This window comes from Elephas maximus, chromosome 20 (genome assembly GCF_024166365.1).
Source record: "Elephas maximus indicus isolate mEleMax1 chromosome 20, mEleMax1 primary haplotype, whole genome shotgun sequence".
Classification (NCBI taxonomy): Eukaryota; Metazoa; Chordata; class Mammalia; order Proboscidea; family Elephantidae; genus Elephas; species Elephas maximus.
Window position 1 is genome coordinate 42503786 of NC_064838.1, and position 22881 is coordinate 42526666.

A 22881-nucleotide genomic window follows, 5' to 3' on the forward strand; every position below is an offset into this window, starting at 1 on the left:
AATATAAAGACTAAGAAAAAAAAACCCACAATACCATTATCACACCTAGTAAAATGAACAGTAATTTTTTAATATTGTTAAATATCTAGTCAGTGTTCAAATTTTGCATTGTCTTATAAATTGAAGTGCACTTTTTTTATAATTTTATTGTTTGAATCAGGATACAAATAAGGGTCTAATAATTGGTTGATTAGTCTCATATCTTTTTGTAATTTTCTTTGTTGTTGAGAATATACACGGCAAAATATACACCATTTCAACAGTTTCTACATACACAATTCAGTGACATTGATTACATTGCTTGAGTTGTGCAACTATCTTCACCCTCCTTTTCTGATTTGTTCCTCCTCCATTAACGTAAACTCACTGCCCCCTAAGGTTCCTGTTTAATCTTTTGAGTTGCTGTTGATTCCATGTAGATAGACCTTAAATGAGCACAATACTCAAGGCAGTCATTCTTTACTATTAAGGTGTAAACTGTTGTTTGGTTTTCAGAAGACTTCAGGGGATATTTTTGGTTTAAGGTTTAAAGATTATCTCAGAGCAGTAGAGTCAGGAGTGTATCCAGCCTTTGTGGCTCCAGAAAGTCTGGAGGCCGTGAGAATTTGAACACTTTTCTGCATTTTCCCCCTTTTGATCAGGATTCTTCTATGGAATCTTTGATCAGAATGTTCAGTAATGTTAGCTGGGCACCATCCAGTTCTTCTGGCCTCATGGCAAAGGAGGTAGTTAGTCACATATTCCTTTTCCTCCTCCTATTCCTGACTCTTCTTTCTTCCTCTGTTGCTCCAGGTGAATAAAGACCAATTGTGCCTTGAATAGCTGCTTGCAAACTTTTTTTTTTTAATTGTACTTAAGGTGAAGGCTTACAGAGCAAATTAGCTACTCATTAAACAATTACTATACGTGTTGTTTTGTGACATTGGTTGCCAACCCCATGACATGTCAGCTCTCTCCCCTTCTGGACCGTGGGTTCCCCATTACCAGCTTTCCTGTCCCCTCCTGACTTCTTGTCCTTGCCCCAGGGCTGGTGTGCTCGTTTAGTCTCATTTCGTTTTATGCACCTGTCTAATCTTTGGCTGAAGGGTGAACCTCAGAAATGACTTCATTACTGAGCTAAAAGAGTATCTGGGGGCTATACTCTTCGGGGTTTCTCCAGTCTCTGTCAGACCAGTAAGTTTGGTCTTTTTTTGTGTGTGTGTGAGTTAGAATTTTGTTCTGCATTTTTCTCCAGCTTGCCAGCTCTGTTTGGGGACCCTCTGTCATGATCCCTGTCAGAGAAGTCAGTGGTGGTAGCTGGGCATCATCTAGTTGTGCTGGACTCAGTCTGGTGGAGGCCATGGTAGTTGTGGTCCATGAGTCCTTTGGACTAATCTTTCGCCTGTCTTTTTCTTCATTCTCCCTTGGTCCAGATGGGGTGAGACCAGTGGAGGATCTTAGATGGCCACTCAGAAGCTTTTAAGACCCTGGATGCTACTCACCAAAGTAGAATGTAGAATGTAGACCATTGTCTTTATAAACTGTGTTACGCCAGTTTAGCTAGATGTTACCTGCACTTACAAACTTTTAAGACCCCAGGAACTGCGAAATGAACTAGAACAGAAGCACTAAACACATTATTAGGCCTATGAACTAGGACGCCTCATGAAACCATGACCCTAAACCTCCAAACCAAGGAACCATATCCCATCAGGTGTTTATTTGTACGTAAGCAGCCTTAGCAGCTACTCTTTTTTTGTTGTAAATCTATCACACAACTTTTGCCATTTCAGCTTTTTACAGTTGTACAGCTTATTGGCAGCACTTAATCAACTGTGCAACCCAACCTTTAATCCCTGTGATTATTCTGTCACCGTAAATTGAAACTCAGTACTCCATAAGCGATGATCCCTTCTTCCCCCACCCTCCTGCCCCTAGTAACCATTAATAAACTTTGTTCTCTATACATTTGTATTTTTTTGTCTTTTTATTTTAGTGAGGCCATACACTATTTGTCCTTTTGTGATTGACTTATTTCACTCAGTATAATGTCTTCAAGTTCTGTCTATATTGTTGCATGTATCAAGACATCATTTCTCCTACTGGCTGAGAAGTATTCCACTGTGTATGTACTACACATTGTGTTTATCACCTCATCTGCTGATGGGCATTTAGGTTGTTTCTACCTTCTGGCTATTGTGAATAGTGCTGCAGTAAACATTGGTGTACAAGTCTCTGTTTGAGTCTCTGCTTTCAAGTCTTTGGGTATATACCTAGGAATTGCTAGGTCATATGGTAGTTCAATTTTTGTTTTTGAGGAACCTCCACAGTGTTTTCCACCATGACTGTACCATTTTGTATTCCCACCAGCAATGGATAAGGGTTCCAGTTGCCCTACCTTTTCGCCGACATTTGTCATTATCATTATTATTTTCTTAGCCATGCTAGTGGAAGTGAAGTGGTATCTCCTTGTGGTTTTGATTTGCATCTCTGATGGCTAATGTCATTGAGCTAATGTGTTTGGTGGCCATTTGAATGTCTTCTTTGGTGAAATGTATGTTAAAGTCCTTTGTGCATTTTATGATTGGGTTGTCTTTTTGTTAAACTGTCAAAGTTTTATGTATATTTTGCTTATTAAATTCTTATCAGATATGTATTTTCTGAAGATAGTCTCCCGGTCAGTAGCTTGTCTTACCACTTTTTTGATAGTCTTTTGATTAACAAATTTTTTAATTTTTATGAGGTCCCATTTATTAGTTTTTTGCTGTTTGTGCTTTTGCTATATTAGATAATCCATTCTTAAAATGGTCCAACAGCGTTACCCCTGTATTTCCTTCTGAGAATTTTATGGTTTTAGCGTGCACATTTAGGTCCTTAATTCATTTTGAATTCGTTTTTGTATATGGTGTGAGGCATGGATCCAGTTTCACTTTTTTACATGTGGTAGTCTCATATTTTTTTAACCTATGGATTTCCCTTACATTTCTGTCTTCTTTTTCCCTTTTGGGTAAAATATAAATTAGATGGAGATTAGAGTCACACCCGAGGACTGGCAGAAGGAAGGAATGCTGAGGCTAGAGAGCACATGTTGACTGGATTGGGGAAAAGGACAGAGCAGATATCGTGGAAAAGGCTGCAGAGAGGCAAGGTCCTGTGGTGCGGTGGGAACCAGAGGCTTGGACTCTGAATCCTGGGTCTACTGTGAAGAAGGAAATGACACCTCGTTTCACCTCCTGAGCTGGTCTCCCTGCCTGTGAAATGGAGACAGAGTACTCACCCTGGCTGTTTGACAGGACTGAGTTGAAATGTGATTGTGAGGGTACTTCCTGCTGTCCTAAGCATTCCAGTGGGTGTGATGGAATGAGCTATGTTGTGTGTGAAAGCACTCTATAGACTGGGTGAGAGAGCTTTTTTTTTTTTAATTTTTTTTGTGCTTTAAGTGAGAGTTTACGAATCAAGTCAGTCTCTCATACAAAAACTTATATACACCTTGCTATATACTCCTAGTTGTTCTCCCCCTAATGAGACAGCACACTCCTACTCTCTACCCTCTATTTCCCTTTTCCTTCAGCTGGCTTCTGTCCCCCTCTGCCTTCTCATCTCCTCTCCAGGCAGGAGCTGCCCACGCAGTCTCATGTGTTTACTTGATCCGAGAAGCTCACCCCTCGCTAGCCTCATTTTCTATCCCATAATCCAGTCCAGTCCCTGTCTGAAGAGTTGGCTTTGGGAATGGTTCCTGTCTTGGGCTAATAGAAGATCTGGGGACCATGACCTCTGGGGTCCTTCTAGTCTTAGTCAGATCATTAAGTCTGGTCTTACGAGAATTTGAGGTTTGCATCCCACTGCTCTCCTGCTCCCTCAGGGATTCTCTGTTGTGTTCTCTGTCAGGGCAGTCATCGGTTATAGCTGGGCACCATCTAGTTCTTCAGGTCTCAGGCTGATGTAGTCTCCAGTTTATATGGCCCTTTCTGTCTCTTGGGCTCATAATTACCTTGTGTTTTCCGTGTTCTTCATTCAAGAGAGCTTCTTACACAGGTGGGCAGGCTGCTGCAGCCATAAGCTTATAGTTTATTCCTATTGGTGTGGTCTGTCAGCTTTCCTGTAGAATTAGAGGCCCCTCTTATACACATCATCAGCTGCTATGACCCAAGAATGTTTCCCTCCTCACCTTTGAATTGATGGTAGGCGCGGTGACTTAGAATGGCTTTTTTGTTGGTGTTTCTAGAATCATCTAAAAATAGATTTAATACCTATTAATTTATCTGTGGTGTGGCTGTTATTTCAGAGAAAGGCACCTGTACCCCTTGACTCAGACTTTCGGAATTACAGAGAGTTTGTGAATAGGTGTTCAAGTTCATGTGTGTTATGTGTGTTTTCAGAGAAGCCGTGATCAGTGATGTACATTTGTCTTCGTGTTTAAGAAAATCTTCCTCTACTAACGATTGTCACTGCTTTGTTAGAAAAATTCAATCTCCTTTCTCTCATTTTAAAGTAAATTTTACTGACGTATAGCATGCATACACACAAGACATGCAGAAAAGAGCATAAGTTGTAAGTGTAAACCTTGATGAGTTTTCATAAAGTGAATATACTCAAGGAACCAGCACCTAGATCAAGAAACAGACATTAGAACTAAGAAGCTCCTTATATTCCTCCTAGTCACTACTTGCCATATCTGGTCCAGCAGGCAGAGACCTGCCTTTGTTGACTTTGAGGAGAAAAAAGAAAATGCTTGGGTTTTAGTGCAGAGCTTGAGGGTGTTATGGTGACATGGGCTATTACATCACATGGTAGCATCCTGAAAAATCTCAAGCTATTATATAAAACCTGCATAAGTATCTGCAGGCAGTTTTCTTCGGTATTGGATGGTCTGCCCAATGACATCCCCTCACCTCTACGTAACTTCATTCATTCATTCATTCATTCATGTGTGGCTCCTATGCCCTAGGCCTCAGGGTAACTACAAGTTCTACAAGTAGTGACAGTGCCTATGTTGGCTGTGTGCGAGTGGGAAGTGCAGGTTGCTATGGCAGCAAATTTGGAGTATGAGGAAGAAGAATATATCAGGGAAAGGATGTGTCAGGGAAAGCTTTCTAGAGGAGAGGAGTTTTGAACTCAGTCTGGAAGGAGTTGGCTAGGAAACAAAAGGAAGGAAAGGTGCTTCAGGCAGCAAAAACATAGTGTGAAAAGGGATAGGGAGCATGTTCTGAAAACCTGACGAGTCTTAGATAACCAACAGACATTTATTGAGCACCCAGTGTCGGTGATGTTTGCCTTCATTTATAACATTGTAATCTTAAAAAATGTAAATGGTTTTATTATGTGGGCTTTGCTTTGGAAATTGGTTCTATTGTTATGGCCTTGGAAAAATCATAGAACAACTTGGTGCAGGTGGTGAATGACAACTGGGTATTTTTTGTTGGGGTGTGCAGTGAGGGTCAGCCAGAGGCACAGAACCCTTGGCAGGACCTATTATTATAGCAGACCTGAAATGATCAGGAAAAATAAGTTATTGGTTTTAAAATCTCATTTGAGAGTCAAAAATGCAGGGCACAAGGGTATAGGAGTTTTGGTTGTCACTGCCCTACTGGGGTAGAATGATTTGGGTGCAGAGACTGGAAAGCTAAATTTCACCTCCCTTGGAGGCATAGGAGATGTCTGAAACAATTTTGAAAATTACGGCTTGCTTGTCTAGTTTGAACCTAGAAAGTCTCTTTAAAATACTGAAATACAGTTGTTTTTCTGCATTTCTGAATAGTACTTCCAGTTCGTGTTTGTAGTATTTTTATATCTATGGTGACACTCTTCAAAGTGCATTCAGGATGGCTTGTCAATTTCTGTGACATGGAAATTTTGTGACTAAAAAGGTTGTTACAGAGTGAACGAGAGAGAGAGAGAGGGTCCTGTTTCTCACCATGGTCCATCTGCCATCTCTTCCAGGGCTGCGAATAAAGGAGACCAAGGAAGTTTATGAAGGTGAAGTCACAGAGCTGACTCCGTGTGAGACAGAGAACCCCATGGGGGGGTATGGCAAAACCATTAGCCATGTCATCATAGGACTCAAAACCGCCAAAGGCACCAAACAGTTGAAAGTGAGTACGTGTTAGTGGGCTCTTGTCTTTTCTCAGAACCCCTCGGCACTGTGGGGCTTCGGGCAGGTGGTGTAACGGCTCTGTGTCTCACCTTCCTCGTCGTGCAGTGCAGGTGATGATACCTCATGGGACCATCTGAGGCTTAGAGGTATGATGTATATGAAGCAGTACCAAGTATAGAGCTAGTACATGGAAGGACTTGATAAAGATCGCTCTTACTTTTTTGCTCTTAAGAAATTTTGTATTTTAAAAGGTAAGCTGTGTATTTAAGTCTTAAGAGACGACCTTCTGCCGTTCCATATTCCTTTATAACCATGTGTCAGAGGCCCTGGGCCTCTGTTTGAACCTGGGCATTAATTTTTCCAGTTATCAGTGCTTATCTTCACGCCGCATTGAGTAATGTGGTAACAGTTGTGTAATGGGTGACAGATGGACTTCCTCAAAGGGCCAGGTACAGAATTCTGACTGCGGTTTCCTTACACGCCAGGGACTGGAGACCTGCCGTGGCTTCGGTGGTTCATTCTGCAGCAGGCCAGGGCTTCTTAGGGAGCTGTAGAGGTGATAATGTGGGGAGGCCCTTGAGGATCCTCCTCAGACACCCTTCCTGTAAACCCTTAGGATGCAGGCAGCAGAGGGTCTGACAAAGTCCTCCAGGGAATCCTGGCTCTGCCACCTACAGCAGTGTGGCCTTGGGCAAGTAACTTAGCCTCTGAGCAATAGCTTCTTTATTTGTTAAATGGGAATAATAGTTGCCTGTCTCACAGAATTATTATAAGGATTAGAGTTAGAGCTTTGGGTGTGGCACTTAGTTACCTAATAAATGGTAGCTGTTAATGTTATTGTAAGAGCCTTAAATTAGAGAAAGGCAAGCTGGATTGTAGCGTTTGCCTTGTTATTAATAAATAACCATCATAGCTATCGTTTATTGTACGTGCAGCGATCTGAGCTGAGCACTTTAACAAGTGTCTCACTTATTGTCACTTGTGTTACTTTTAAATTTGTGTGTATATGTAATTTTCATCATTTTGCAGATAAAGGGACTAAGGCTCCTAGAGAGGTTAAGCAGTTTTCCCAGGATTCTACGCTAGTTAAATGGCAGAGGTGGAATCCTAACGCAGTTCTCTCTGGGTCTTAACCATGATGCTCTCTGCCTGCGACCTTGCTGTGTGACCTTTGGCAAATCAGTTCAACTCTCTGGGCCTCAGTTTTCTCACCTGCAAACTGAAGTAGATTGACTGTATAATTTCTTCATCTTTACCCTGTTCTTCGATTTTATTGTTCTTTGATTCTTTAAGGTTGTTTCTTGGTCACTGCTTTGTGGAGATCATAAAAATGTCACTTCTCCAAAGGGCTGTTTTTCTTTTTCCTAACAGAGTTTCCATCTCAGGAGCTTGCCTCTGCAAATATCTCTTTTATACCTACCGTCTCTTCCCATTCTATATTAATTACATGTCTTAGTGGGATCTGCCATCTTTCCAGTAATTGCATCTTCACTCAATTCATTTGGGAATTAACTGATATAAAAAGGCTTCAGGACAAAAAAAAAAAAAAAAAAAGTGTAATATAGGCTAGATAAAACGAAGCATGTCGTTTAAATTTCAACTATTCTTAAGGCTGCTTTGCAGAGTTTTTTTTAAAGAAAATAACAAGGGAGAAGATGATTTTTTTTTTTCCCAAATGAGTACTTCTTCATACTTCTAGCTTATGTGTGGGATTTTAAATAGGAGTTCAAATACTTGATGGATTTTTAAGTATGAGGGAAGCTTATGACTCCTAGCAAGGAGAACAGCCGTGGTAATAACTGCCATCATTTGTCGAGTGCCTCCCTCATACCAGGCCCTGCTTTAGGTGCCTACCAACCACTGCTCCTGACACTCCTGCACTGCCCCACCAGTATCTCAGCCAGTCAGAGGCAGAGCCCTGGGGTGGTGGTAGTGGTTTTTAACAGCTTTATTGAGATATAATTTTAAATAAAATTCACTCATTTTAAGTGTACAATTCATTGAATTTATTTACAGAGTTGTAGAATCATCACCACAAGCCACATTTAGAATATTTCATCTCTCCCAAAAGAAACCTCACACCTATTTACAATTGCTCCCTATTTCTCCCCCTCCCGAGCCCTGGGCAACCTTTAATTTACTTTCTATCTCTGTGTATTTGCCTTTGTTGGACATTTCATATCATCATTCAGTATGTGTTCTTATGTGTCTGGCTTCTTTCACTGAGCCCTGGGTTTTGACTGATTTTGTTTGGGACCGAAACTCAAGTTTTTCCACCACAACCACGTTATATGACGTAGCTATCCTTAAAGTTTAATCTAGAGAAATTTGTGTCTAACTACTGAATCCTTAGGAAGGATTCTGTGCTAGAATATCAAGCCAGGTACTCAACAGTCCCCAGGAGTAGATTGAATCTGGATGGTCTGGAGAAAAGCATCAGTTCCCAAAACCTGCTAATATTCTTTCCTGGAGATAAAAGCAGGCAGGCCCAAGGGCGCAAACACTGAAATTTGAATCAGAACGCTCAGGAAAGATCCTGGTGTGTATGTTTCTCTTTGAATTTTACACATCTGTGATCACAGCTGTGTCCTGTTATATGGACGAGGATACTGAGGCTCAGAGACCCTTGTCTGGAATCATAGGCCCTGTCAAATGCCAGCCATGAGATTGTTACATGGGTTCTGGCAGGTGCTCCAGTTGCGGAAGGTTGTACTCCCACTCAACCAGGTGTGGAGGGAGAAGGAGTGGAGTAGAGATAACAATCTCTGGAGGCTCTGTTAGGGCCTCTGGTCTCATGGAGAGAGCAGGCTCCGTGTAAAGGCAGTCAGATCCATGTTCTTAAAAACCCAGGCTGCCAGTTTGCAACTTCTGGAGTAAAGGGAAGGAGCAGATCACGTCTCCCGACATCTCTTTTGGTTAGCAGCCCAGATCTTAAGCACTGCGCCACCAGAGCTCCCATATAGTCATTAGCTACCTCGAATATCTTACGGAAATTGATAAGGGTACCTTTCAGAAATAAATGTACTATGTATTACAGCTCTCTGATTCACTTTTTAAAAAATTTCTTTTAGCTGGACCCCAGCATCTTTGAAAGTTTGCAGAAAGAGCGAGTGGAGGCTGGAGATGTGATTTACATTGAAGCCAACAGTGGGGCCGTGAAGGTAATGCCTTCCTTGCGACACAGCGCCATCCTCAATTTGATGCCATAAGGAGACGTAGGTGGAAATGAAGTTGCTTCTTCAGAGGGCAAGGGGCGTCTAGGAAGCAGGGCTGGCATCTGGTGCAGTGTTGATAGAAGGTCAGCAGTTGCCTGTTTATGTTTAATAAAGTTTGCTTTCCCTTTATCTTCATTCTTTAACCTTCTCATGATTAAAACAGCCAGCCTTTTAGAAAAATACCAAAACCTGTTTCGAGGGGGAGAGTACAGGGTGAGAAACCAAAACAACTTTAGTCATTTTCAAATTGAAATGTGCAGTGCATTTAATCTTCCTTTTATCTCCTTGGTATTTTCTTCCTAAGATATATGCATGTGGAAAGGAATGCTGCATTAGTTGGCATTCTTTTTATATCTGATTTTCAGTGTCCTGTATGGTGCTCCTCAAGTTTAATGGATGAGCATAATACTTCATATCATACAATAAATCACCCACCTACAAAAGAGTCTGAACAGCTCCCTCCGTCTCCCGTTAATCTACTGGGCTTGCCCTTTATCGGGAATTGCATACAGTTAAAGAGAGGGGGAAAGGTTCTTGGAGAAAGTATCGGGTGTTTTTCAGCGGGGTCTTTGGAGCCCCGTGATGAGCAGATAGCTTGCTACTCTTGGCAGTAGGAGAGTGGGGCATAGTTGGTTGGGGTTTGTCAAGTAGGCTGTCAGGCCCGCGATTGGGAACTGAAACCTTTGTCTCACTTAGCACTGCGCCATTTGGGAACTTGGCAGCTCAAACTCACCAGGAATTCATGTTTCTCTCTTTTTGCAGAGGCAGGGCAGGTGTGATACCTATGCCACAGAGTTCGACCTTGAAGCCGAAGAGTACGTCCCCTTGCCAAAAGGGGATGTGCACAAGAAGAAAGAAATTATCCAGGATGTGACCTTGCATGACTTGGATGTGGCCAACGCAAGGCCCCAGGTACTGCCTTGGTGCCTTAGCCCTTTTGTTTGTGCGTCCCAGCTCCGGGAATGAATTGCCAGAGCCTTGGTACCATTTCTTTGGGCAGACCGGCCCTTTTCTGTCTGTAATGTTCGGCAATTAACATTGACATGAGCTACGAGTGACTCCTTTGTTCCAATTCAAATGCTCTAGTCACAGATGATTTCGTGGGTATTGTTTCTTATCCCAGCCAAGCCTCTGGCCCTGAGCTAGCCAGCTTCCTTTGTGGCTCCTTTCCAACAGCCAGGGGGCTTATGCCTGGGATTCTTTTGGTGTTAATGGCTGGGAGGAGCCCTTTGCAGGATTTCAGAAACCCTGACAGAGTTGCATCTTTCCCCCTGCTTAGCCAAATTCCCAGTTTTTTGGCTTTGAGCTAGAACCCTATCTGATCCTCACACTGGTTAGAATCTCTGTTAGACACTGTGCTTGACTGATAAAACATGGGAAAGTGTATTACCACTTAATGACATTTCTGGGAAATGTGTTGTTAAAAGCAAACAAGTATTCCCTGCTGGTGGTCCTTCAATTTGGTTTCATCTTCATCTTAAAAGAGGCTGCCTCTTACACTGAGGTCAGAATACCTCCTTAAGGCTTAAGCAGGGTGTTTCGACTTGAAATTTGATTCTTGGCTGTTCCGTCTCTCAGAGCCTTGGTCAAGAGATTGCTGAAGATTCTCTTGGACCAGTAGGTGGAATGGCTGTCCCCAAACTGAATTTGGGAAGAGTACTGGACTTTTTTTTTTTTTTTTTTACTGGACTAGGATGGGAAGTCAGGACTTGTGCTGCTTGGCTAATTAGTCACTTTGGGTCCCTGGGTTTTCTGTGGTCTAGAGCTCTCTGATTCTGAGTTTCTTCCTCTGTGAAAAGGCATATAATAATTCCTGCCTTGCAGGGCTGTTTTGAGGATCAAATGTTGTTAAGTACCCAGTAAACATTTTCTACCTTTTGTTGTTCAACATTTAGTGAGCACTCGTATGTCATAGGGCCTGATAACCAACAGGTGACCACTAAATGCTGAATAAATGACAAAACACCAGCCTTTCCCTTGTCCTGACTGTGGTGTTAGGAGCTGGCAAGGAGGATGCAGGCAGTGAAAGATCTGTTATGGAGCCGCCGTTCTACATGGTGGACTCGACAGACCCTGAGCAGTGCAGGTCAGGGCTGCACCCAGGTGGCTCTGTAGCTAAGTCTAGAGAGAATAAGCATGCAAACAGATCATTACACAGATTTTGACAGTCCCTCTGCCCCAGGGAGCATCAGGAGGAGTGGAGAGTCCAGTGTTTTGGGTCCGAGAAGGCTCCACAAAGGGAATTTGACCTGAATTTTAATGGATGAATGGGAGCTTTCCAGAAAAGAGAATGGCATTTCTGGCAGTTGGAATAGAACGTGCAAAGACACTGAGTCATAAAAGAGCTTGGGGTTTGGGACGGTTAGTAGTTCTGTGTGGTAAGATCAAGGAAGGAGGAAGTGGAAAACGATATGGCTGGACAAGGAGGCTGGGACAGGTCTCATAGGGCTTATATTTCACACTAAGGGATTTTGTTTGATTATTCAGGTAATGGGGAGCCTATTAAAATTTCTCTGCTTTTGGAAACTCCTCAGACTTTCCAAGGTAGATCTGTCTGGCTGTCAAGAGGTTTAGAAGAATAAGCCATACCTCAGGACTGCTTTGTTGAGTTGCAATTAGGGAGCAGTGGACAGGAGCGTGGTGCCCTCCCTTGGGGGATGGAACTTTTGCAGCTGCCTTGGGAAGCAGGATCATTCCTGTAAGTCTCTCTTCTGCAGGGAGGACAAGACATCCTGTCCATGATGGGCCAGCTGATGAAGCCAAAAAAGACAGAAATCACAGGTAAGACAAATTACACAGCCTGCCAGAAGGGGTAAGAGCTGGGGGCCCTGGATTCTGATTTGCCCTGTGAAGCTCTGTGAGTGAATCCCTCGAAACAGGTCCTGTCTTTCTCTTAGTTCAGAGCTTGATGCTAACCTCGTAGGTTCTGGCTACGCTTAGACAGCCATAGAGAACAAGTGCTCTCTGACCCAATGCACTGGACTACCCCTTTGACTGCACCATATCTCCTTCACTGACCTTCAGAAATGGAGGCAGCAACAGTCTCTTTCCCTTTGAGGTCCCAGAAATGTAGATTGCACAACCTCAGTTCTGCCGGGATAACTTCCTGAGCTGGAGCACACCAGATGAATGGAGCATAGCAGGTTCTGCTCCTTGGCTTGCTGCGCCTTCCTCCCCAGCAGACCACAGCTCCGCAGATGGCCCTGCTTGCCTTCTGGGAATTTCCCAGAGAGCAACAGGAAAAGTTGCTGCTCCCACGTGGACCTTTGTTTTACCCTGCTTCTCTTCCCAGTTTTAAGTAGCAGTGGCTTTCTTTGAACTTTTGGCCAGTGGAGCAAACTGAGATGTTTGTATTAGAGTCATCAAGAGCAGTTTCTGTCTCTTAGCCATGTCTTTGACCATGCATCCTTTTTTGGCCATCCCTGCCTCAAGGAAGGTGTTGTGTCAAGTCTTTAACCTTCTAGGTTTGTGGGCAGCTCTCTGTCGATACAGCCGAAGGGCTGAGTTGGAAAATGAGAACCGTGGCCTTTGATAAGTTATTTAACTTCTCCCAGACTCTTCCCTCTTGGATCTCTGAGTTTGGACCTTCCTACAGAACCTTTTTATTCATGTTTCCTCCCAGAGAGGATTCCAAATGCATTGTATTTCTTACTTGGGCACTTGATTGAAAGTTAATTAACCTAAGCTTTGTCACACAGGACTGAAAGAAAGGGTCATTCATGGAGTGCAGAACAGGAAATTTGCATATGAAAGCTCATTTAATCCAGGGTTCACCTAACTCTAGTGACCCTGGGATCTGGCGGGGAGCTAAATGGGATGGGTGTGAGAGAATACTGTAGGGTGATAAGTGAGACAGCCTGGAGAGTGCATGCCCCTAACGAAGACCTTTCCATTCGAAAAACCATTTTACAAATGCAACACATCTTCAGGGGGCGCTGCCAACTGTGTGACCTAGAGGTCTGATTATCCCTACTTCCAGGTGATGAAACTGAAGCCTAGGGTGGAGAAGTCACCTGTCTGGGGTCACACAGCTTGCAGTAAAACCAGGCTCCAAACTTGGGTTTGGATTGAACCCTGGTGGGGTGGGGGTGGGGGGGTGGAAAGAAGAGAAAAGGCGACAGTTCCCCTGCCTGGTACTGACCTTGTCTGTCTGTCCTGTCCTTGCCATCTCCTAGACAAACTCCGAGGGGAGATTAACAAGGTTGTGAACAAGTACATTGACCAGGGCATTGCCGAGCTGGTTCCAGGTGTGCTGTTCGTTGATGAGGTCCACATGCTGGACATTGAGTGCTTCACCTACCTGCACCGGGCCCTGGAATCTTCCATTGCCCCCATTGTCATCTTTGCATCCAACCGAGGCAACTGTGTCATCAGGTAGGGTGTCTGCCTGCCATAGGCTTTCTTTTCCACCTTTCATCTGGGGCTCATTTTTTCCTGTGGGATCACTATAAAATCATCATGTTGTGGGGATGGGAATGAAGGGAGGCCATGTCCATTTTGAGAGAAAACATGCCAAATTTGCTTGCTTCGGAGATAGTTCTTATACCAGCCTCATTAGATTATAGTAACCAAAGGCAACAGCTACCCTGTTACTCTGTATAGGGCCTCTTGTGTGAACCCTGGGGTTACTGTGTGGTATTAAGATTTAGTCATCCAGTTGGGGTGTGCAAAGGTAAGGTCAGAACCCAGGGGAAAGGTGGGTCTTTAAATAGGAAATCTAAACTCTTGGGGCTGGCTTTGGTGACGTGACATATATTAACTTCTTTCAGCCTCAGAAGAGCTCTGGCCTCATTTTTCAGATGAGGAAACTGAATGGCGAAATAAACTTACCTGTAGTATAAAGACAGGATGAAAACTCAGAGCTTTCTGATGACTTGTACCCTGCCTTCTCTAAGCCACACGTGCTCACTCTTCCTGCTGCCCTCCCACTCATCTTTGAGAAGGGTAGATGTTCAGGTTTGGGGTACCTGGAAGGAGAATGCTCATGAGGTGGTTACCCTACTAAGATAGGCCCAGAGCTGGGATGGGGGAGATCCCTGGTGCGGTGAGCCCCAGAGGTGGTATCCTTACCATCTTTCAAGTCCAAGTATCAACATTCCCGGTCTAGGTAGACTTATTGCCCTTTTGGTTTTCTGTGGTCCTTTTGGAATGGTCTCTGCAGTGCTGGGGATGTGAAAGGGTGGTAAGGAGCGTCTTCAGGCCAGTAGCATAGTAGTGAGGGAGAATAGCAGCCCCTGGAGGAGTTCTGCAAAGAAACCCTAAGGCCCATGAGTATCTTGGGACAGAGTTGGAATAAACCAGGGTTGGAATCCAAACTGCTCATTCACCTAGACTTGCCTCTGAGTGATGGTGGGCCTTATCTAAGATTTAGTTGGCTCTTGATAGAGTAGTTTGTCTCCATTGAGGTGGTCCAAAAGTCATTGTTGCTGGCTCGGGGACAGGCCACATACGGAGCTCTTATAGTGCTGCGAGCAGTGTCCTTTTTTAGCAGCAGCAGCAGCAACAACAACAGGCTATGTCCTGCTCCCCCAGCCCAAGTGACTGCTCTTACTGGGAATTAGGATTTGAGTGCATAATTCAAGTTCATGTCACAGCATCCTGTAGTCACTTGTAGCAATGCTGTCTTGTCAAGACCGCCGTCTCCACAAGTGTTTCCTACTTGGTGCCCTGTGCCTGCCCACTAGCCTGTCCTGAGTCTTGGAAAGGAGGCAGCATGGACCAGGTGCCAGGCTGGCCATTGGTGAGAGCCTAGGTTCAAAGCGGTGATTGGAGCATGGCTACCTGGGCATCATGCAGAAACTGGAGATGTGGACCTTGTGCCTGCCTTCCCTGCTGCACAGACCCTGTGGACTTGCTGGACTTTCCTTGGCTTAGTCAACCCTGGCTTCACTCTGAAAGCTGGTGAAAGGGCTCAGCCTGGACAGGTAGTGCACCCTGCTGCGAAGCTCTGCAAATAGGGTTCCCTCCTTCCTCAGTAAATAGCCTAGCTCAGTAGATGCCAGCAGAGTCTAGCGCAGCTCTCTCACCCCTAGACCAAGGTTTCTTAAAACTCAGATCACCTTCTCTTAGTCCTGCCCCACTCAAGAAACAAGGTGCACACCTCACCCAGGAAATAAGGTGTGCAGGAAGGTGGATTTGATAAACATAGATCTTTGATCTTAGAACCTGCCCAGTGGGGACACAGCTCTGGTGAGGCAGGAACCTGGAAGATTTGGCCCCAGCACCGTCCAGGCTGATTTGATCAAGGCGGTTGAGGTTTTGGGTGCTCAGTGCCACCAGACTGATTACCGAAGTCGAGGGTGTACATTCGCCTGTGGGCCTTTATGCAGATCACCCGAGGAACGGCAATTGGGATACATGTTCCAGAAGAGGACGTTGATGCCAAGCCCTAGGGGAAGATTTGTTCATAGTGATGATAATAATAATGTCAAAAATAGTAATGATACGATGGCCAGTTTTTAGCTGTTACGGATAATGCTGCTGTGGTGAACATTTGTGTATAAGGTTTTGTGTGGACAGAGGTTTTCGGTTTTCTTGGGTGTATATCTAGGAGTGGAATTGCTGGGTCAAATGGTAACTCTTTGTTTAACCTTTAGAGGAACTGTTTTCCAGAGTGGCTGCATCATTTTATATTTATGCCAGCAATGTGTGAGGGTTCCAGTTTTTACACATCCTCACTAATACTTGTTATCTCTCTCTGTCTGTCTTTCTAAATTTAACTTTGTTTTTATTTGGTGAAAATATACACAACAAAACATAACACCACTTCAACAATTTCTACATGTGTCATTCAGTGACATTGGTATTATCTGTCTTTTTGATTATAGCCATCCTAGTGGGTATGAGGAAACCCTAGTGGTGCAGTGGTTAAGAGCTACAGCTCCTAACCAAATTGTTGGCAGTTCACATCCACCAGGCGCTCCTTGGGAACTCTATGGGGCAGTTCTACTCTGTCCTGTAGGGTTGCTGTGAGTCGGAATTGACTCGATGGCAGTGGGTTTGGCTTTTTTTTTTTTTTTTTAAGTGACTGATGTTGTCAAGCATCTTTTTACCTGCTTATCGTCCATTTGTATATCTTCTTTGGAGAAATATCTGTTCATGCTCTGCTCATTTTTTAATTGGGCTGTCCTTATTTGTTGTTGTGGAGTTGTAAGAATCCTTTATATATACTAGACCTTTGTCATATATATGATGTGCAAATATTTTCTCCCATCCTGTGGGCTGTCTTTTCACTTTCTTGATATTACCTTGGCACACAAACGTTTCTAATTTGATAAAGTTCGATTTATCTATTTTTTTTTCTATTGCTTGTATTTTTGGTGTCATACCTAAGAAACCATTGCCTGATCTAAGGTCACAAAGATTTACATTTATGTTTTTATCTAAGAATTTTGTAGTTGTAGCTTTTACATTTAAGTCTTTAATTCAGTTAGAGTTAATTTTTTGTGCATGGTATAAAGTAGGGGTCCAATTTTATTCTTTAGCAAGTGGATGTTCAGTTTTTCCAGTACTATTTGTTGAAAAGATACTCATAGCACCCCTACCAAAAATCACATGGCTTTCTTTAACACTCTTACTGTGGCCCCTGGGCCAAAGGTTAGTAAACGTAGAGGAGTCACCCTTCACGTTACCCAGGGAGGCATTCTTAGTGTGCTGTATGCCAGCAGGAAGAGCTTTGTGTTGTCTGTGTACCTCTGGTTACAGGGTTACACACAGAAGCCATTAGACAGTGATTTGCAACTAGCAGCGATTTTGTCCTCCTGGGGACATTTGACAATGTCTGGAAATATTGTTGGTTGTCACAACTTGGAGGTGCTATTGGATCTGGTGAGTAGAGGCCAGGAATGATGCTAAACATTATACAATGCACAGGATAGCCTCTGACAACAAAGAATTATCTGGTCCCAAATGGCAACAGTGCCACAGTGGAGAAACTTGAGTATAAAAAGAGGAACGTATTCACAAATGAGCCAACTTAATAAACACCCACTCATTCATTCTCCCCCTCAGCATTAGCATGTGTCAGCTCTGCTCTCCTTCTCTCCTCACATAGCTGCCCTTGTTGAGCAGGCCTTTCTGATTGTCAACTCAGTGCAAACACCATGCAAATCAGTTGCAAAGTAACATTATAAATCTTGCAAGGTGCTTTGAATATGAAAGAATGAACAAGGTCCCATGGGAACGGTGCTGATAATTGCAAACATGACCTCTGTATGTTTATGATATGAAGGATTGGAGGGGAGGACTTTATATAATTTTGTTGGAAATTTTAGGCCAAAAAAAAAAAAAGTTCATAACTGATTTATTTTTTGTTTGTTCTACAGATTAGTGCATGGTTATGGTTCAAACTTGTTTTGTTAAATGTGAGTTAATGTAAACTTTTTTTCTTTAATTTTTTTTGTTCGTTTTTGCGATAAAGGCAACCAACGGTATACATCTCTTTAAGCCATTTAATATGAAATTCAGGCCCTGGTTTTGAGGAGATTCTTAAGTGGCTTTTTTTGTTGTACCAATTATCCTTAGATAACAAAGCTCTTTTGTGCTTAAAATTCGTTTGACCTAGATGTAGGACATGAAGCATTAAACGTTTAATTTGGGAGCAACATGTATGGTCAAGAGCTGTTAAATATTTGGTGAGAAAAATAGCACAACTGGAGGATGATTTGTGAATTTTTTTTTCTTCCCAGTATCAGGTATGGTGAATTTCCCTTTGGATTAAAACAAAAAAAAAGAACCATTGCCTTCGAGTTGATTACAACTCATAGTTGTGACCCTATAGGACAGGGTAGAACTGCTCCATAGGGTTTCCAAGGAGAGGCTGGTGGATTCAAACTGCCGACCTTTTGGTTAGCAGCCTGATTTCTTAACCACTTTGCCACCAGAGCTCCATACTGTTTATTGAGTGTGTTTCGTAAATTCCTAGAAATACAGAGCTGCAGAGGTCCTGGAGAAGTCTCAAGTCCAGATGTAAAAACTGAAACCCAGGAAAGGGCCCTGGGGCTTCCCGGCTTCTGAGGCAAAGTGTGTTCTGCCAGAAGGCTTCCCTGCAGATAGACTCACCCAGGTGGCTACCTTTGTGTTGCTGTGTCTAAAGTAGAGTGTGGCCTTAATTCCAGGGACTGGAAGCTTTTAAAATTTTTTTTCATTTAAATTAATTTTGCTTTAAAATGTGAAAGATTCAAAAAGAATATTCTTTGAAATGCCCTAATCTGGTGCTCCAACTAACTATTCAGTTTTTTCTGCCATCAACCCCTTTTACTAGTTTCTTGTGTATCCCTCTAGAGTTATGCCATTATTCTCTACAAACACATTTTTAATTTTTATTTCTGTAACAAAAAGTTATTTGGTGCTTTGTAACAGGCACTACCCTAAACACTTTACAAATATTGACTAATTTAACCTCACTAGTGGCTCAGTGGTTAAGAGCTTGGCTGCTAACCAAAATGTTGTACAGTTGGAATCTACCAGCCGCTCCTTGGAAAGCCTGTGGGGCACTTCTGCCCTGTCCTGTAGGGTCTCTCTGAGTCGGAATTTACCCAGCGGCACAGGTTTTGTTTTGTTTTTAAACCTGACTAAGAGATGGGTACTGTTACTAGTCCGGGTTTATAGACGAGGACACTGGGGTGAAGAGAAGCTAGGCGAAGCTGCAACGTGAACCCAAGCCGCCTTGACCTCAGAGTGTTTCATCACTCTGCCTTGCTACCTGTCCTCCTCCTTCCTCCCCCCTTGATGGATATTGAGGTGGTTTTCAGCTGCAGTTAGTGTTATCACAAACAGTGCTGCTAATCTTGTACATATGTCATTTTGCACGTGTGTGGGTGTATTGTGGGAAATTGCCTTGTTCCTACAGATGTGCTGTGTTGGATTCCTAGTAGGAATTGGCCCTGTGCTCTCACAGCTGGAAACTGTATCTGGAAGAGGTTCACGAAAAACACAGTTTGGACAATTGCCAAGTGCCAAAACGTTAAAATCGATATGAGGCTGAGGCCAAAGTTAGAAATGAACTTCTGGGATGCAAGAATAAACCTCCAATTTCAGCCGAAGTATAATCATCATTACACTTGATTAGCAGGAATGTTACGTGCAGGAACACTGATGGCTCCACACTGAGAGCTTCTCCTGTGGGTCCCCGCCCTGTGTCTGTGTAGGATCACACAGCTGCTCCCACTCAGCTGGCCCGTCAGCGGTATCACGGATCCTTTTGCGCCTAGCTCAGTAGAGCTTCGGAAACCATCTTTCACTAATGTGTTTTCTAGAAGAAACTTTTTGCCTAAGATCATAGCTTGGACAAATTTCAAGTGTTTTGTCTTTAATTACTGAAAATGCTTAGCAGCCTTAAGCAGTCTTTTAACAGACTTTATGTTTGAATTTTTAGTCTGTTTCTAAGGGCGTACCTCGCTTTTCTCTAACCTTTAAACTTTGCCTATCTGTTATTATATCTGAACTGAAGATGATTTATCGTGGGTGTGGTAGAATTGTGGATATTTTTGTCCTTGGGATATTTTAACGTGGCAAAATTGACTTCTTAAGATGTAGGGAATTCCCATATGGGACTTAAAAAAAGACTATGGCCTAAATGGAATTAAATAACTAAAAATTAAATGTAGCTCTTAAGGATTATCATGTCTAGTGTGAAGATTGCAGCACATTAGATACAGAAATTTGAATTGTGAAAGAGTTTGATCTTATACTTCTTTTGTTCCTTAAAAAATATGTTCAAGAAATACTTGTTGCTGAAAAAAGATGTTTTCTCTAAAGTTATATTAATATTTGCTACTGATCTAGTTTCCTGTTTATTTTGAAAGTTGTTAATTATTTTTGTACCTAAAATAACACTTTTAACAATTATTCAATTATGTAGCACTTCTTTTTGCAGTAATAAATAACATTTATACTTAAACTGACTGGATATAATTTCGACAGAATTTTTACTGAAGTTATATTTCTAGAATGTTTGCTTATATTTGAAAACGAACATTCAGAACCATATTTGTATCCATTTCAAAGAAAGGTGATCAAGCAGAATGCGGAATTATCGAACAACGTCATTAATACCACACACAAGTAAAGTTCTGCTGGAGATCATTCAAAAGCAGTTGCAGAAGTACATTGACAGGGAACTGCCAGAAATTGAAACTGGATCCAGAGGAGGACGTGAAACCTGGCATATCATTGGTGATGTCAGATGGATCATAGCTGAAAGCAGAGCATACCAGAAGGATGTTTATCCGCGTTTTGTTGACCGTGCAAAGGCACTTGACTGTGTGGATCATAACAGATTATGGATAACATTGCAAAGAACAGGAATTCCAGAACACTAAATGGTGCTCGTGATGAGCCTGTACTTAGACCAAGTTGCAGTCGTTCTAACAGAGCAAGAGGATACGGCATGGTTTAAAATCAAGAAAGGCATGCATCAGGGTTATATTTTTCACTGTATTTATTCAGTCTGTATACTGAGCAAATCCAAGAAACTGGACATATGAAAAAGAATGTAGTGTCAGGACTGAAGGAAGACTCATTAACAACATGTGATAGGCAGGTGACACAGCCTTGGCTTGCATACCGAAAATGAAGAGGACTTGAAGCACTTACTGATGAAGATCAAAGACCACAACCTTCAGTATGGATTATACCTCAACATAAAACAAAAATCCTTACAACTGGACCAATAAGCAACATTATGATTAACAGAGAAAAGATTAAAGTTGTCAAGGATTTCATTTTACTTGGATCCACAGTCAGTGCCCATGGAAGCAGTAGCCAGGAAATCAGATGACACATTGCGTTGGACAAATCTGCTGCAAAAGACCTCTTTAAGAGTGTTGAAAAACAAGGATGTCACTTGGAGGACTAAGGTGCACCTGACCCAAGCCGTGATGTTTTCACTTCAAATGCATGTGAAAGCTGCACAGTGAATAAGGAAGACCAAAGAAGGATTGATGCCCTTGAATTATGGTGTTGGGAAGAATGTTGAATATACCATGGACTGCGGGAAGAACAAATAAATCTAAATCTGTCTCAGAAGAAGCACAGCTGGAAGCTCATTAGAAACAAGGATGGCAAGACTGTGTCTCATATACTTTGGACGTGTTACCAGGAGGGACCAGTCCCTGGAGAAGGATATCACGGTTGGTAAAGTAGAGGGTCAGCGAAAAAGAGGAAGACCCTCATCGAGATGGATTGACGCGGTGCCTGCAACGATGGGTTCAAGCATAACAGTGATTGTGAGGATGACGCAGGACCAAGTAGTGTTTTATTCTCTTGTACATAGGGTCTCTATGAGTTGGAACCCACTTGGGGACACCTAACAACAACGACCATTGAATCCAAAGGACATGCCTTGTTCTTTGTTATATTGATTAGGTATGATGATAAACTCTTGGCAATCTTGCCCAAGTTAGGGATGCTGGAAATGGTGCTGACATAGACCTCAGCACTTCCAAAGACTGAGATGGAGACCCACGTAGCTTGCAGACACTGTGGCAAAAGCCGAGCCTCGTGTTCACACTCCAGCGGGTGGACGAGACTGTAATGCTCATGTTGGGCACCTCTTCTGGCCTGTTCTTCCTTTGGCTTAGCAAAAGTACTTTAAGGGTTCAAGATAAAAATAGGCAAAAGGTATTACCGGTCAGTTCCCAAAAAGAAAATAACTAATTAATATAAAGGAAAATATTCAGATACCTTGTTAGCAATTATGGAGATACAAATTACAACAAAGTGTTACCCTTCCCTCTTTTCCTTAACAGCAAAATATTTAAGAATTAGAATATCCAGTGCTGGCTGTGATACAGTGAAACCAGATGGCTTAAGTAGCTTTGTAAATTAGGACAGTCATTTATCCCTTCAAATAGATACCCGGGGTTGTGGCAGGAATTCTGTCTGGCAGACACTGTCAGAAGTTCTGAGGACTGTTGGTAGCTGTGTGAGTAAAACTTCTTATCAAAATGATAACAGCAGTAAAAATTAGAAATTATCTAAATGTTCAACAATTTGGGTTAAGTAATATACTTGATGGATTATTAAGTAAATATTAAACATGATTTTAAGACTGAAGCAACATGGGCACAAGGAAAAAAAATTATGTGCACACTTACTATAATTTGTAAAAATGTGTATACAAAAGTTTGGCAAATATCTAGGTCATCATTTTTTGAGTATAATTGTAGATGACTCATTTTTCACTTCTCTTTGCCAGATTTCCTCTGATACTGGTATTTGTGGAGATAGTGAAGTTGTTTTTTTAAGCTACCTGAATATTAGTCTGGTTACTCTGTGGTCCTGGCTCTTAGCCTTTTGTCATTGTGAGTGGCTCAACCTGTTCCCAGTTTCTTGTCTAAAAGATACACGGGTGATGTGAGTGATTTTGGCCTTTGCAGAGGCACCGAGGATGTCATTTCTCCTCACGGCATCCCTCTGGACCTTCTGGACCGGGTGATGATTATCCGGACCATGCTGTACACGCCGCAGGAGATGAAGCAGGTGAGCACCCCTCCCCCCTCACTCTGCTCTCCCCTCACTCTCCCACTCACCATCCCGTCACGTGGCTGTGGGTCACACTGCTTCTGAGCTTCAGCCCCCTCACCTGAAAAG

The 22881-nt window shown here is 42.7% G+C and overlaps 1 protein-coding gene across 1 annotated transcript in view; it reads left to right on the forward strand.

The window, feature by feature from the left end:
• Positions 1-22881, forward strand: part of RUVBL1 (RuvB like AAA ATPase 1) — a 52630-nt gene that overhangs the window by 18799 nt on the left and 10950 nt on the right. Inside the window, exons 4-9 of the mRNA XM_049863140.1 lie at positions 5920-6071; positions 9145-9234; positions 10051-10200; positions 12006-12069; positions 13464-13662; positions 22668-22770. Coding sequence (XP_049719097.1) covers positions 5920-6071; positions 9145-9234; positions 10051-10200; positions 12006-12069; positions 13464-13662; positions 22668-22770 — 758 coding nt within the window. The remainder of the gene's footprint in view (positions 1-5919; positions 6072-9144; positions 9235-10050; positions 10201-12005; positions 12070-13463; positions 13663-22667; positions 22771-22881) is intronic.